The sequence below is a fragment of the Panthera tigris genome, chromosome B3 (assembly GCF_018350195.1).
Source record: "Panthera tigris isolate Pti1 chromosome B3, P.tigris_Pti1_mat1.1, whole genome shotgun sequence".
Taxonomy (NCBI): domain Eukaryota; kingdom Metazoa; phylum Chordata; class Mammalia; order Carnivora; family Felidae; genus Panthera; species Panthera tigris.
In genome coordinates, this window is record NC_056665.1 from 112904788 (window position 1) to 112919488 (window position 14701).

Here is a 14701-nt window from a genome sequence, read left to right on the forward strand (position 1 = left end):
TTCAATAAAGAATTGTTAAGCTCCTGCTAGGTCTCAGGCACTGCCTAAGATTACAAGAGATGAGCGAATCAGACACAGTCCTGGCCTTTGTGGGGCTTCCCATCTAGTAAGGAGGTACACATTAATCAGACAATCATATATATTCTCTCTCTAAATACATACGTTATTTTGTAAGCTGTAACAAGTGTTCTGAAGGCGTATAAGGGTGTTATAAAGGCATATAATGGGGGACCCTGGGATCCTCTGTCTGGGGGGTTGGGAAAAGCTTCTGAAAAGGACATGTCCTTCCCTTTCCCCAGCCTTTTGGGTAGGAGAGATAGGAAATCCAGATTGCTCTACTGCAGTCCTGGCAGTGAAAGTTAGTCATTTTAAGAATTGTCCAACAAAGAGTTACTTTTCTCACTGGTAGTGCCTAAAGCCCCTCAGATTGCTTGCTTTCCTGTTTCATTTGCAGCCCCTAGGAAATTGGCTGAAGCAAGATGCACTTCAGCTGGGAGAGACTGGATAGAATGCTGTCAGTTTGTGTGAACTAGAAAACAGCCCAGTCTCCATGCTCATGAGAGCGGCCAGGGCTGGCCTTTATTGTGCAGCACAGAGCCTCCCAACGAGTGTACTATGGCAGGATGGGCTATAGGTACCCCTCTCCTCTTGGGACGGTAATTAGATAGCTAGAGCCCCAAGGCTATTTACTTTGGCAGGCTGTGCAAGTACCATCTTTCATGTTTTCCAAGATGTGAAAAAGGTTGGAAACCACTGCCTAGCAGATCCCTGGATGTGCCTTCTTCCTCAGAAAGCTCTTGTCAGTTCAGCTTCCCTAGCTGTGGGCATGTGTGATGAGATTTTCCTGTTTCCTCAGCCTGCACAGCTGTCTTCCAAGGAGAATGCTCTGGTGTGGATTGCTGTGAATGAGGATGGGGTCAGCATCCTGGACCACAGCACTATGGTATGGAAAGATGAGGGCTGGCCTTCTGACCCCTCCTTCTCCTGAACAGCATCTTTTCTTCTGTCTGCACTCAAAGGCCTGAGCTAAGTGAGGCCTCGCCCCAGCCTTGCTGTCCTCTAGTCTAGATATAGCTTATTGACATTCAAGACATGAATCTCCAAATTATGACCACTTCAGAGTTCTCCCTTTCTGGTTAAGGCTACCAGTGCCCACAATAGACAGGGGATGCTGGTTTAGTTCAGGAGGCAGGTGGAAAATTTCCCTAGAACTAACGGGCTTCTTCTCACAGCATGTGCACGTCACTTACCCCTACTCTTCAGTAATGACCTTCGGTGGCTGCCGGGATGACTTCATGCTTGTGATCAGATCCATTCTGGACCAGAGCTCTGGAAAAGGCCACACTGAGAAGTTGCTCTTCCGGATGGCTGCTCCCAAGGTGGGTCTGACAGCTGCTAAAACATGTTACTCAGATCTACCTAGTATGATGAGGTGGGCTTGCAGTTAGGAAAGGATGCTGGGGTTATGACGACCATACTCTAGAAGGGCCCTGTCCCAGGTACAACTTTTGGCCTTGTCTGTAGTCAGTCCTCCAAGGGTTCAGGTAGCATGGCATCTCAATAGTCACCGGTGAGCTCATCAGTGAGGGGTTGGCCGGGAGGGCACGCACTCTGGTCCGGCTACGTCCATGCTCTCCACATGGGCCTCTCAGCCCTCGCAGCCCAGCACCACGCAGGCTTGAGGCGGGGCCCACTTGCTCTTCATGCAGCTGATCCAGGGGCCAGGGCAGCGTCCTCCTCAGTGTGCTGTCACCTTCTCCTGGGCTCTGCCAACACTAGTCACAAAGTGGGACAGTCTGTACACGCGCCACCCCCCCCTTGTGGTCTTTAAGACAGTCCCAAAGACTGCTTTAAGAGCTTTGTTCCTACTCAGTACAGGAAATACTGACTAGCAAAAATAACAATTATAAAGGCTCCAAAACCTAAGTTCTGATTAATAGTTCCTGATTCCATTCTGAAAGTCACTGGAGACCCTGTTGTTTTAATCGTAAAACTGGAGTATCCCAAACCTCCTCCTCTCTTTAATACCACCCCTGCCATAGGAGAGGCTATACAGACACCTTCCTCCAGGAAGGACCACTTCCCCACTCGGAGGTAAGCAGAGAATATTGCTCCTCCTGTTCTCAGGAGGGTACTGTGCGCCAGTGGCCCTTCAGACTAACAGGTACTGTGTCACTGAGCCTCTGAACCTCCCAGATATTTTAAGAGGTAAGAAACTGAAGCCCAGGAAGGTTATACACCTAGTATAACAGCTAGGGAGAAAGCCAGGATTCAGGCCAAGGCTAGTTCAATTCCTTTGTTTCTGCTGTCTCCTTAGATTGCAGAGGCTACCTTCATCATGGCCAGCTACATGAACCATTGCTCTCCAACTGTGAACCCACCTACGAACCCACCTGCTGCCCGCCAGCTACGGGAACTGGACAGACAGCAGTTTTTTGCTTCTGTTCCATGTGCTGCCAGAGGGCCAACGTTGCTGTGAATATTTCTCCTACCCCTTTCCCCCTCCAACCACCTGGTGCCTCTGTGATTAGAGATTGGTGTCCTGGGGTGTGATACTACTGTGATGGGGTCTAACAGCCCTCCCCCAGCTTGTTCTGTGAAATGTGTTATTTCACTTTCCATGAAGCCTTCATTCTCTAGGTGCCTTATCATGTTTCAGGGCCCAACTTTTAAAAATCCAGACCCAGTATAAAAACCACTTTTTTTCCCACAAGAATACTGAGCTCTGGATGCTGCCCGATTCTAGATACAAGACTGGGATGGTCCATGTTACTAGTTACTGAGGGCGTCAGTGCCATAAGTCAGAGCTTTCTGCACTGATACTCTTAGGAAGGATGGTATCTTTTATATTGTATATGGTCCTTATGTGGGGATTTATACTTGAAGTTTTCCCAACATCCCTGAACAAGACAGGACTAAAATTTCCAATTCACCTGAACTGTGACAAAAGCCTAGAACTCACTAAAACTGGACTTCCCTTTCCAGATGGGAAAGGTATTGGCAGGGCTAGAGGAAAAGGAATAGACTCACCTTTCCCCTTCCCCACTGCAAATGAGTAGGCATTTGCAGTGTCCCTCTGGGGCAAGAGTTCCTATCTTTGCAGGACAAGGAAAAGGCACTATCCCTGCTGAGATTCAAGCTGTTCTTCCTCACACTCTGTGAGCCCAACTGGGTGCAAGCAAGGTCAGGGAGTTAAGTCCAATCTGACCTCTCCCTGTCTCATTTTAATGACTGGCCAGGGCTCAGCAAAGGCTATGCTTCCTGCTGTAGGATGGGATGGTCACCAGTGGTTTCCTTGCTCTTTGAAAAACCCAAGCAAATGCACTGTTTTTTGCTGTTTTGTGAGGCCATCATAGATGAGTCAGAAACAGAATCCAGGCTCATGGGCCTGAATTTGCTCCTCAGGACTCAATGGCAAACTTCTGGGAATTAGTCCAAGGGCAGAAGGTACACAGGTGATACCTGTCCTAGCCTGAAAGCACCCTGGTGATATAAATATCTCCCCATCTGCAATTGAGGCCTTCTGCTGAGTGCAAAGGAGATGATCTTTGCCTCCACCCTCCCCTAACAGAAAACAGAAAGACGAAAGAGTTCATTTATACTCTGATTCTGTGCCATTGGAGAAGCTGAGCTTTATTTCATAGCTCTAAGGCAGTCTCACCATTTATCAATCAAGGGCTGAAAACTGTGTGGCTTGAGCAGGAGCATCCAGGAACCAAGCCTTTGACTTCCACAAAGTGTGTGTGTGTTGCACACTGCAAAACCTTCAAGGTTGGAACTAGTTCATCTGAACACCTCAGCTGCTATAAGCTTCCCCCCCTCACCCTTTAAACTGACAAACATGATTAAAAAAAAAAAAAAGCACATTAGAGCATCTGTCTTTTAAACTTGACTTTGCAAGGCTGGCAATTTACAGCCGTCTCCCGTTTCTGTTGCTGCCTTTCCCCCAGGATATGAGATCTAGCTGAGACATTTCTACCTCGAACAATTCAAACATCACATGTACCACAGTCTCCTGAATAACCCCTCCTGAGCTGATGTAAAAGGAATTACAGCTCTAGTTTTATAATATCCTGAGTATCTCTAATGCCCATGAGGATAATATTATCTACCTGGGAATTAAAAAAAAAAAAAAAAAAGGATCCTAAGGAAAAAGCAAGAATGGAGCTGCGTTCACACTGAACTTGGGGGTCAAGCTGTTTCCCCCACCCTAGCTCCTTCCCAGCCTTTCAGGAATTCTCCCATAGTGTATTAAGTACAGAAGATACTGCCTTATAATCAAAAGCTTCTGCAGTTTGTGTGTTTATCCTTCTTTAACCTGTCTGGAAACCAAAGTCGAATTTCTGTCTGGTCTTTTGTCCCATCCCTCTTGGCAAAAGAAGTGTTTGAAACCATAGACAATGCTGAGTAACAAGAGTATTAATGTGCCTGACATCCAAGACTGAAATGCCGTGTTCAATGTCAATAAAAAGCAACTGTCTGTGAACCAGGCAATTATTGTGTATGTTTTGGAAGGAGATCGATTTATTAAGAGAGTCATCATAAATTAACCCTGTACAGAACAAAGGAGCTAGGTGAACAGAGACTAGTCTTCTGTAGGACATTTCTTCCTACTCACCAGTACCTGAACGGCTTGACTTTTTTTTTTTCCTTAACTTTTATACAGGGGTACTATGTAGTTGGAAATTATGTTTCTTAAGATAGCTGATGTCAGTTTCCCATGGTCTTGCTCCAGAAATTCTACAAAAAGTAAACCTGAATGTGTTTAGGAATTTCACAAAGTGCTCTTTGTTAACATTACTTTTGACATGTCTTTTCTTAAGTTCTCCCCCTAGTTGGTAAAGTAGGCAAAACCTTACAAGCGGATCACTACAATACACAGAAGGACTTTGCTTAACATCACACAATGAGTTAGGTTTCCAGTCACCTGCTCTATGGCTCTGAGATCCACTGCATCCATACTGGTTCCTAGGACTGTGTCCACCCAATGGTTTAGAATACAGAAAATAAACCAGCCACTATGGCTTAGGAGTCATCTCCCATGGAAGACAATACTGGCCTTCTGAATGCTGGGACTCATGGACTTGCTGATGTGGCTTTCTGGTGCGCCAGGACCTCCTGGCAGCTCCTGTACACTTCAATCAAGCAGTCCAGGCGGGGCTTGGCACTCTGAATTCCAAAGGGGAGAAATGCAGAGTCAAGATGAACGTAAGAGAGCACGTACTGGTGCTGCATCCATGTGCAACCTCAATCTCTCAGCACATCAGGGGTCTAAAGGGCTCAGGCGTGAGCCCAGAGAAGCAGAAGCTCAGGCCAGATGGCACCCTACTGGCTAAGAAAGCAAAAGGAATAACAAGGACAGACCCTCTTGGGAAATTCACAGCTGTGAAACAGTCCTCAAGGGCAAGAAAGGCAATTTAATATGTAAATATTAAAATATTTTGTACAGTGAAATGCAATACAACCAAAATTAACAGAAAAGTCACAGAATGGGAAAAATATATGTGGAAAGCGTATTTAATGAAAATTTGTTACCCAAAATATATAAATTGTTACAAATGCATAATCAATATCTAGATTCTACTTGATTAATAGAGGAGATGGATAGTTTTAAATAAGAGGAAATACTGGTGGGTAATACAAGGAAATATGAAAAGTATCTTTGTCATTTAAAGAGCAATTTAGTAACTTTAAATTCCTTTACCTACATACTAAAGTAAACAAGTAACTAAATCCACTGTTAGCCAAGACTATGAAAAACAAGTACAAATTCTCAAAGTATGGTAAAGTTGTCCAATCTCTGGAGCCAAATCTCAAACTGTAAAAATCTACGATACTGTTCATAAGCTTTAACAAGATAATTCTGAACTGTAACGCAAAAGAATTTTCACTTAGCAGCCTTAAATTTTTTGTGAAAAAGGGCAGTAAGACAGTTAACTATATACATAAATACTTTATATACTTACAAAGTAATTTACTATAATCATGTTTGTATGAGAAAATTATGTAAGAGCAAGACAAAAAATAACCTGGAGATGATTTCAAAACCCTGCAGTAGGGTGGCTAAATAAACTTAGTCAACATGATAATATAACCATTTAAAATAATAAGTATAATGGCCTCTGTAGATGCATGAAATTATGTATATTAGATTTAAAAAGCAAGACACAAAAAGTATACAGCAGTATGTGTAGATCAATGATATCTATGTAAAAGCATATATTGGCAGCCTAACAGAGTAGATGAATGGTGATTTGTGGGCAGAAATTCCTATATATTTTTTCTCTAAAATTTGTATAAATTCATAGTATTTCTGAAAGCCTATATCTGCTTCAGAAAGAAACTTTTGAAATAACTAAAATCCTAACTCTCACTAAAAGTAGCTGTCAAGTGTCCTCAAACGTTCTTGACAACAAAAGTTGACATTCCTACCGAATATAAGTAGCAATGGATATGCAGAGAGCAGGGAAAGGTAACGGATTTTTTGAAGAAACTTTAGACAAGTGTTCTGTGCTCACCTGGAAGACAGGTACTACTTGGGATATCCCATGTGGTTCCACCGGATCCTTCAATAAAATGCAGAGGTAGTAAATCACCTTCTGCTGCAAGAAAATAAACCAAATAGCAGAAATCTAAGTGAAACTCATTTTGTTTTCTTTTTCTTCGAGGGAAGGCTAAAAACTTTTTTATAAATGGTTATCTCTACGTAGTAGAACACTTGATCACTTTTGAAGTGAGGGAGTATATTCTCATTCTTTAGATTAAAATGACAAAACAGCAGCAGCAACAACCAGAGATGATTTTGAAATCAGGCTAAAAAATAAACTTGAAATGCTGACTCCCTATCTATGAAAACTTATTATATCTCTAAAAATAAAGGAATGTACCTTTTCAGTAGAAATTTCACTTTCAAGGTTTATAGACACACTAGCCATAAAGGAAACACTACAATACTGGAACAGAGTCTTCAAGTTTAATTCTGTGACATCAAACACTTTAGGTATTAAGACTCATTTAGATCCAGGCAAAGGCCATGGGAGAAACCTGTAATACTACTCAACTACTTACCATGTAAATACCTTCATTGATGATAACATCCTTCACCTTGCCCATCTCAATGAAGGTAGTGCTTTCTTTGCCTGAAGCATAAGATGAGGTCATCTGGATACCAAGGGAATCTATGATTAACAGGGTCTCCTGATCAATCTTGACAAAATGGAGGTAACCGAGCAGGCCTAAGAGGGTGATGAAGATGGCAGCAGAGAGGATTATGCTGTTCTGAAGAGAGAGCCAGACACAGGCGATAAGATTACCAAGTGATCCTCCCGCACAGATCTCTGCTGTTTAACAGGTCCCCTCTAGGCAATGCCAAAAAAAGTCTGTATTCTGCTGCGAGTTGAACAGATGAGAAGAACATGCATGGAGGAAGAGGAAATCACTTTTATTTCAGCTCTGTAGTGCTGTGTGCTGGGAAAGCAGATGATGAAATATATCCAGGCAGTAAATGGATAGGTGTTGGAGGAGAACCTCCATCAAAACAGATCTACCATCGCACCACTCTCAGAGATTTTTCTTCCAAAACTGAAACGTAAGGATTCACACCATTTTCTCTCATGCTCCATCAGCAGAATAGACAGTGCAAAACCAGACAGTTCATAGTAAAATGCTTAGCACAGGGTAGCAGAGAGTACTCAACAGCCCCCCTCCTCCTTCCTAATAGAACTTGGGGGTGAATCATGATTGGTTCCTATTTGTTCTGCCAATGACTGCGTTAGAAATGAGCACATGACACAACTCTGGCTAGTCTGCTGGAGAGGCTTCTGGAAAATGAAGTCCGTCTTAAAAAGAGACCTAAGGAAGAGAAGGTCCCTTCCTCTTAAAAGTTTTGATGCCTGGAACTACTATGGGGCTACTACTACTCTGCCAGACTGTAGACAAATGTAGAACGCCAGGCTGAGGACAAGTAGAGTACACCAAGGGTGGAAGAGCAGGAATATGAAAAGAATCAAAATCAACCAAGCCTCTTCTGCCTTCTAGAGCCCTCCAACCTCCTGACTTCTTGTTTTGTTAAATAACAAAGATTGTATCATTTAGGACTCTTTTAGTTCTTTTGGGTTGTGACTGAGTAGCTGAAATGACTAACTTAATGTGTTATGGGCTCAAAAATGGTATTTATTCCTTTGATTCTAAAACACATTTACAGGGGCGCCCGGGTGGCTCAGTCGGTTCAGCGTCCGACTTCGGCTCAGGTCACGATCTCGTGGTCCGTGAGTTCGAGCCCCGCGTCGGGCTCTGTGCTGACAGCTCAGAGCCTGGAGCCTGTTTCAGATTCTGTGTCTCCCTCTCTCTCTGATCCTCCCCCGTTCATGCTCTGTCTCTGTCTCAAAAATAAACGTTAAAAAAAAATAAATTAAAAAAAAAACCACATTTACAGCCTTTTGAAGTTGAATGTGTTTTTCAATTGATGTATGTTTTTTCATGTGCCGTTATTTTTTTCCCCCAAAAAAGCTATTATTTAGGAGGATGGCACAGAGAAAAAAAATCACTGACTGATCTCTCAAAAGAGATTCAGTAATTTACTGTCATTCCTTGAAGGCAAGAAGTATCTTATCCGTTTTTTTTTTTTTTTTTAAGTTTATTTTGAGAGAGAAAGAAAGCATGAGCACGGGAGGAGCAGAGAAAGAGAAGAGAGCAAGAATTCCAAGCAGGCTCCCTGTTGTCAGCACAGCGCCCAGTGTGGAGCTTGAACTCACAAACCAGGAGATCATGACCTGAACCAAAGTCAGACACTTAACCGACGGAAGGCAAAGTATCTTATTCTTTATGACTGACATGATGCCTTCTTTGACCTAACCCTAGTCAAGCTCTTCTAAACCCTCAACCTCGGTGTCCATCCTTATTGGGCCTGCACTACCCAACAGGCTGTACCAAGAATCTGATGACCCTCACCTGCCTTTAGCAAAAATCATGTCAATTTAGCCAGAATCTCCCTTCACCTTTGATGTTTCTTTTAAGCCATTTTCCATCCATTGACCCCCACTGTGCTCCTTGGCTATAAATTCCCACTTGTCCTTGCTGTATTCAGAACTGAGCCCAATTCTACACTGAGATCTCTTTTCTCCTACTGCAATAGTGAATAAAATATGTTTTTATTGCTTTACTGGCTGCCTTTGGTTTTCTCTGAAAATACTTTTCTACTTCGTTCTACCTAACACATAGTTAAGTGTTGGATCAAGAGTCTGTTTGGGCCCGTGATCTATTTTTGTTTGGTCCACCCTGAGCTAAGCATGATTTTTACACTTTTAAAAGAACTGTTAAAGAAACAGATGACTATGAGACAGAGACCTGTAAAGTCTAAAATATTTTCTATTTGGCCTTTTTTTTTTTAATATTTATTTATTATTTTGAGAGAGAGAGTGTGAGCAGGGGAGCGGCAGAGAGAGAGGGAGACACAGAATCTGAAGCAGGCTCCAGGCTCCGAGCCATGAGCGCAGAGCCTGATGCAGGGCTTGAACCCATGGACAGTGGACCACGAGATCATGACCTGAGCCGAAGTTGGACACTTAACTGACTGAGCCACCCAGGAGCCCCTCTATTTGGCCTTTTAAAGATAAAGTTTGCTGACCTCTGTACTGATAATTACTTGTTGACTAATGAATGGAGGGTAGAAAAATCTATGTGCAGGGTCTCTGGTGATCCAGAAATACCTATTTTGAGTTAATTAAATGTCTAGTATCTAATACAATGTCTGGTTCACAGTCTTAACTGAATAAGCATTATGGATGAATACAGAGAAATAAAATTCAGTCCTGGCCCTTACAGATGTATTAGAGGCAAAATTAATACATATAAAATATTTTTGGAGAATACTATGAAAACTGTGCCTAAGAAAGGATTAAAAGAGAGTGAGAGAGAGACATCAAAGCACACAAGGATATCCCATGAAGATCTCCAAGGAAGGATTTCATTGGTGCAGAGAGGTGATGGTTACTGACAGATCTATTTGGTTGAGGAAAGGAAGGGGGAAAAGCATTCCCGGTTGGAATAAGGTAATAACCTACAATTTTAATAGAATTGTGAGTTCAAAAACAAGAAGGAAAGAAGGGATGAAGAACAATAAATGTTAGAGGATTTAATCCGTATCAGTTTTTTAATAAGGTAATCCCTGCTCAAAACTTCATTACTGCCTGCATTCTTTATACTTCATTTTTCTGTCTGAAATTCTAACAATTCAGTATTTATTTGGGCTGAAATTAAGTCTCATGTTTTTATACATTCTTTCATCAGACTTCTTCTCACCCCTGAGATTCATTACTCTGACAGTTTTGAACACAAGGAAAGGTAAGAAACTTTGGTACACAGAGCCCTTAAGAAGTGTTGCAGTAGAGTTTAAAGGAAGATAAGGTTACTGAGCCCCGGGCACGTGATGGAGGTAAGTGGGACACACCAGGATGAGAGTACAAAAAGGAGTTGGCATAAAAAAGACTTCTATTTAAAAATTTTGCTTAAGCAAGCCCTCTCCACGGAGGAGACAGTATAGTGAAAAAGAAACGGTTTCAGAGTCAGCCCTGGGTTTGAACCCCAGGTATGCTGTTTGCTAGCTCTGTGACTTTGGATAAGTTATTATTCTTTCTGAGCCTTGGTTTTCTTCTAAGGTTAAAACTAGGCATTCAGGAAAGCAGCTGGCAATCAGTGGGCATTTAATAAATATCTGTTCCCTTCACCTCACATGGGCACATGGCCAGAATTCAGGCTAGTATTAAAATTCAACTACATTATAAATTAAATCTTTTTAGGGGGAGGGAGGACTGTCCTCGCAACTTAACCAACTCAACTGACTTAAGAACCAACTTTTAGGGGCGCCTGGGTGGCTCAGTCAGTTAAGCGTCCGACTTCGGCTCAGGTCATGATCTCACGGTCTGTGAGTTCGAGCCCCACGTCGGGCTCTGTGTTGACAGCTCGGAGCCTGGAGCCTGTTTCAGATTCTGTGTCTCCCTCTCTCTCTGACCCTCCCCCGTTCATGCTCTGTCTCTCTCTGTCTCAAAAATAAATAAACGTTAAAAAAAAAAATTAAAAAAAAAAAAAGAACCAACTTTTAGATACAGTTTGGTACAAATTACAGCAAACTTAATTTTGCATATACCTGTGCCAAATTACCACACTCTGGTGGCAAAAAAGCCAATGAATGCAGTAGTGAAAACAATATCCAAATTACAGAAATAAATAGTCCTAGCTCTGGCCAATCACTCCTGGAATAAAATATTCAATTCAGGGCACTACATATGAAATTAAAACTAAACTCATCCTGAAAAGGGCAATTAAGGTGACTCCTTTTATTTGAGGGCTGTCACAAAGCTACTGCATGTGACCCTCACAATACAGTGAAGCTAGAATGGCAGACAGCAATTCCATTTTATTTTATTTTATTTTTTTAATTTTTTTTCAACGTTTTTTATTTATTTTTGGGACAGAGAGAGACAGAGCATGAACGGGGGAGGGGCAGAGAGAGAGGGAGACACAGAATCGGAAACAGGCTCCAGGCTCCGAGCCATCAGCCCAGAGCCTGACGCGGGGCTCGAACTCACGGACCGCGAGATCGTGACCTGGCTGAAGTCGGACGCTTAACCGACTGCGCCACCCAGGCCATCAATTCCATTTTAGACATGTGAAAACTGAGGCTCAGAAAGTAGGAATGAGACTGGAAAGTGAGCACAGAAACAACTCCTCTCTGAAACTTCATAATTCTTTAGAAAATACTCGAAGTTGGGGGAAGGGACTGGGGGGGAGGTGTTCGATTGCCTTAAAAAACAGAAATTAGGAAGAATTATCAAGCTCTCAACGTGTGTGTGTGTGTGTGTGTGTGTGTGTGTGTGTGTTCACACATACATATTGTGGAGGCAAAGACAAGTTTCCTAAGACCTAAGGTATTATTAACAGTGATTCCTCTAGGAGTGGAAATGATGGATGAGGACGACCCACTTAATAGTTCTCTCAACTCTTGGAACTGAATTACTGCGAGCATGTACTACGTACAGCACATGAAAGTTAAACTTTTAGGCTGTCGTGCAAGGACTACTTGTATGCTAGGTGGAACCGCAGAGCAGAGCACGACCCGTGAGAGGGATAAAGTACAGGAGTACAAACCACTAAACGTAAAGAAAATAGCTGTGCAGCAGCGGAACCAGTGAGTTCCCGCCCTCCGACCCTACAACAGCGGGAGGGTCTGGCGGGAGGGCCAGACTCGACCCTAAGACCCCAAAGACCCTTCCAAACCCGAGCCCCCGACTCCGACCTCGGGAAGGGGCCGACCGGCCATTACCTCGCAGAGGGTGAAGAGTCCGTAGGCCGCTAGCCACACCGTGCAGGTGACAGCGGTGAGCGAGCGCAACGAGAGCCGAGGGCAGCTGATGCAGAACTCTCGGCAGGACGGGGAGTAGTAGCGGCGCTGCAGGGCCAGGCGGCCGCCACAGATATCCGAGAAGCTCTGCTCATCTTCCATGTCTCGCTCGCTCCCTCCCGGCCGGGACGCGCCGCTCTAGACCGCCCGCCAGCGTAACTCTCGCCGGCTCTGGACCCACTTCCGGAGAGCGGCTTTCGGCCCCGCCCCGTTCGCCCCTGTCTCACGCTCGGCGCAGCCGCGGTTCCGGGACGAGAGGTGTGGCGCAGATCCAGAACTTGTAATTCGCCGCTAGGTTGGGCCGGGGTTTTGTGATTGTCTACTGCAGAGACTGCATTGGGCCAACTCAGCCTGCCGATTAAAGCCGCTGTTAAAAGCGCTGTTGCGCTTTCTCTCGGCAAACTGATTTCTATTTCTAAGCCAGAGTACGCTCTAAGGAATCGATCCACAGGTATACACTCATTCATTCATTCCTGAGCCAGGTAGTTTTAGGCGCCAAGGGTACAGCGGTGAATATTGAAGGTCTGCCTTCAAGTGCCTTCCTTCCTAGTAAGAGAAACAATACGTAAATAATTGCAAAGAGTGCTGCTGAAAGTAATATGACCGGCAGAGGTGGCCTGGGGACGTGCAATAGGACAGTCAGGAAAATCTCTCTGAGGAAAGACCCTGGAGCTCCCAAGAGAGGATCCGGACTGGTCTGGGAGAGCTCTGGAGGAGGAATTTGCCAGGTTGGAGGACCAGGAAAGGCAAAATCCCTGAGGCTGGAACAAGGTTGACTTATTGGAAGAATCAAGAGGCTGCCACATGGAGAATGCATTTGGAAGTTGGGGAGGTAGAGGTAGGGCTCAGGTCCAAGAGCGTCTTGTAGGGCCTGGGAGTTTCTCTCTTCCGAACCACTGAGTGGAGCATTGAGTAGACAAATGAGGCTTGGCTGGGACTCCGTAGCAAGAAAGAAAGATGTAGAAGGTATGGATAATAAAATTACTAAACTCATGAGTAACAGCGGCCTGTGGGTTCTTTCTTTTTCTTCTTCTTCTTTTTTTTTTTTTTTTAACTTCGGATGTGGCTCAAGAGTGGCCTGTGGCCTGTGAAAAGAATTATGGTGCTTCAGCCCTGAGGCAGCATCATGTATTAAAGAATTGATGATCCCTCTGTCTGTAAAGATAAATGGCATAACAGTCTCACCAGGTTTAAGTCTCTCTTATGAAAGTCAGGTTCCGTTTTTCTGTCTCCATCCAGGATTTTGTTTATATTTTTTCCTCTAAAGGATATTCTTCAAGTATTGCTTTGTTTTTCCAATTTTATTTCTATACCCTAAATCTTACCAAGCCATACACCCCTCTCATTTTTGTAAATAACATGTGCATGTCTTTTATAACTATAAAAGTGAACTTTGCGTATTGTGGAAATTTGGAAAAATACAGAAAAGAAGAAAAACTTAAGCCACCCATTATTTACACCACTGAGAGAAACACTGTCGATATTTTGGGGAAACCTTCAGTCCTAGAGTTCTTAACCTGAACTCCATGGATACAATCAGAGGTTTATCGTTGGTTTCATTAACTTCTGATTGAAATTTAACTTTTTTTTCTTTGGCTATGAATGCAATTAGTATTAACAATACTTGTGATTTTTGTCACTCTCATAGAAACCACAAATACTTTTCATTTCACAATAATTATCTCAAAATGTCATTTCCACTCCTCATTACTTCAAAATTGCAGTAATTATGGGATCCACTTCTAGATCTTATTATTTGATCTGGCAGTAGAGACACATACAACTATTTACACATTTTAAAAATATTTTGAGGTGGCTGGGCGGCTTAGTGGGTTAAGCGTCCAACTCTTGATTTCGGCTCAGGTCATGATCTCACACTGATAGTGCAGAGCCTCCTTGCGATTCTCTCTCTCTCTTTTCCTCTCTCTCTGCCCCTCCCCTGCTTGTTCTCTCTCTCTCTCTCTCTCTCTCTCTCTCTCTCTCTCTCTCTCTCTCAAAATGAATAAAATTTTTGATGACTGTATTTTAATTCAGTTTGTTTAATTGTTTTTTAAAAAAATCCTATATATTGTATTCGTTTTAAAACATTGTGATGTGGCACAAAAAAGGTTAAAAGAACCTTTGTAGGTTCAGGGGCGCCTGGGTGGCTCAGTCGGTTAAGCGGCTGACTTCAGCTCAGGTCATGATCTCAAGGCTCCTGAATTTGAGCCCTGCGTGGGGCTCTGTGCTGACAGCTCAGAGCCTGGAGCCTGCTTTGCATTCTGTGTCTCCCTCTCTCTCTGCCTCTGCCCCACTCACACTCTG

At 43.4% G+C, this 14701-nt stretch overlaps 2 protein-coding genes across 7 annotated transcripts in view; one reads left to right on the top strand and one right to left on the bottom strand.

The window, feature by feature from the left end:
• PLEKHH1 (pleckstrin homology, MyTH4 and FERM domain containing H1) overlaps positions 1-4148 on the top strand; it is a 52496-nt gene extending 48348 nt beyond the window's left edge. For all 5 annotated transcript variants that reach the window (XM_042989953.1, XM_042989955.1, XM_042989956.1 and 2 more), the window contains 3 exons: positions 857-943; positions 1233-1379; positions 2318-4148. In XM_042989953.1, coding sequence (XP_042845887.1) covers positions 857-943; positions 1233-1379; positions 2318-2479 — 396 coding nt within the window. In that variant the 3' untranslated portion in view covers positions 2480-4148. The remainder of the gene's footprint in view (positions 1-856; positions 944-1232; positions 1380-2317) is intronic.
• Positions 3505-12600, bottom strand: PIGH (phosphatidylinositol glycan anchor biosynthesis class H). 2 transcript variants are annotated; one of them, XM_007095165.3, is made up of 4 exons: positions 12320-12600; positions 7069-7278; positions 6519-6599; positions 3505-5169 (listed from the first exon to the last, which is right to left on the bottom strand). In XM_007095165.3, the coding sequence occupies exons 1-4, from the start codon at positions 12497-12499 to the stop codon at positions 5077-5079; spliced, it is 564 nt and encodes a 187-aa protein (XP_007095227.1). In that variant the 5' UTR covers positions 12500-12600; the 3' UTR covers positions 3505-5076. The 2 variants fall into 2 exon arrangements, with proteins under 2 accessions (XP_007095227.1, XP_007095226.1); XM_007095164.3 differs by having other exon boundaries at positions 3508-5169; positions 6519-6602; positions 12320-12597.
• Positions 12601-14701: the final 2101 nt, after the last annotated feature.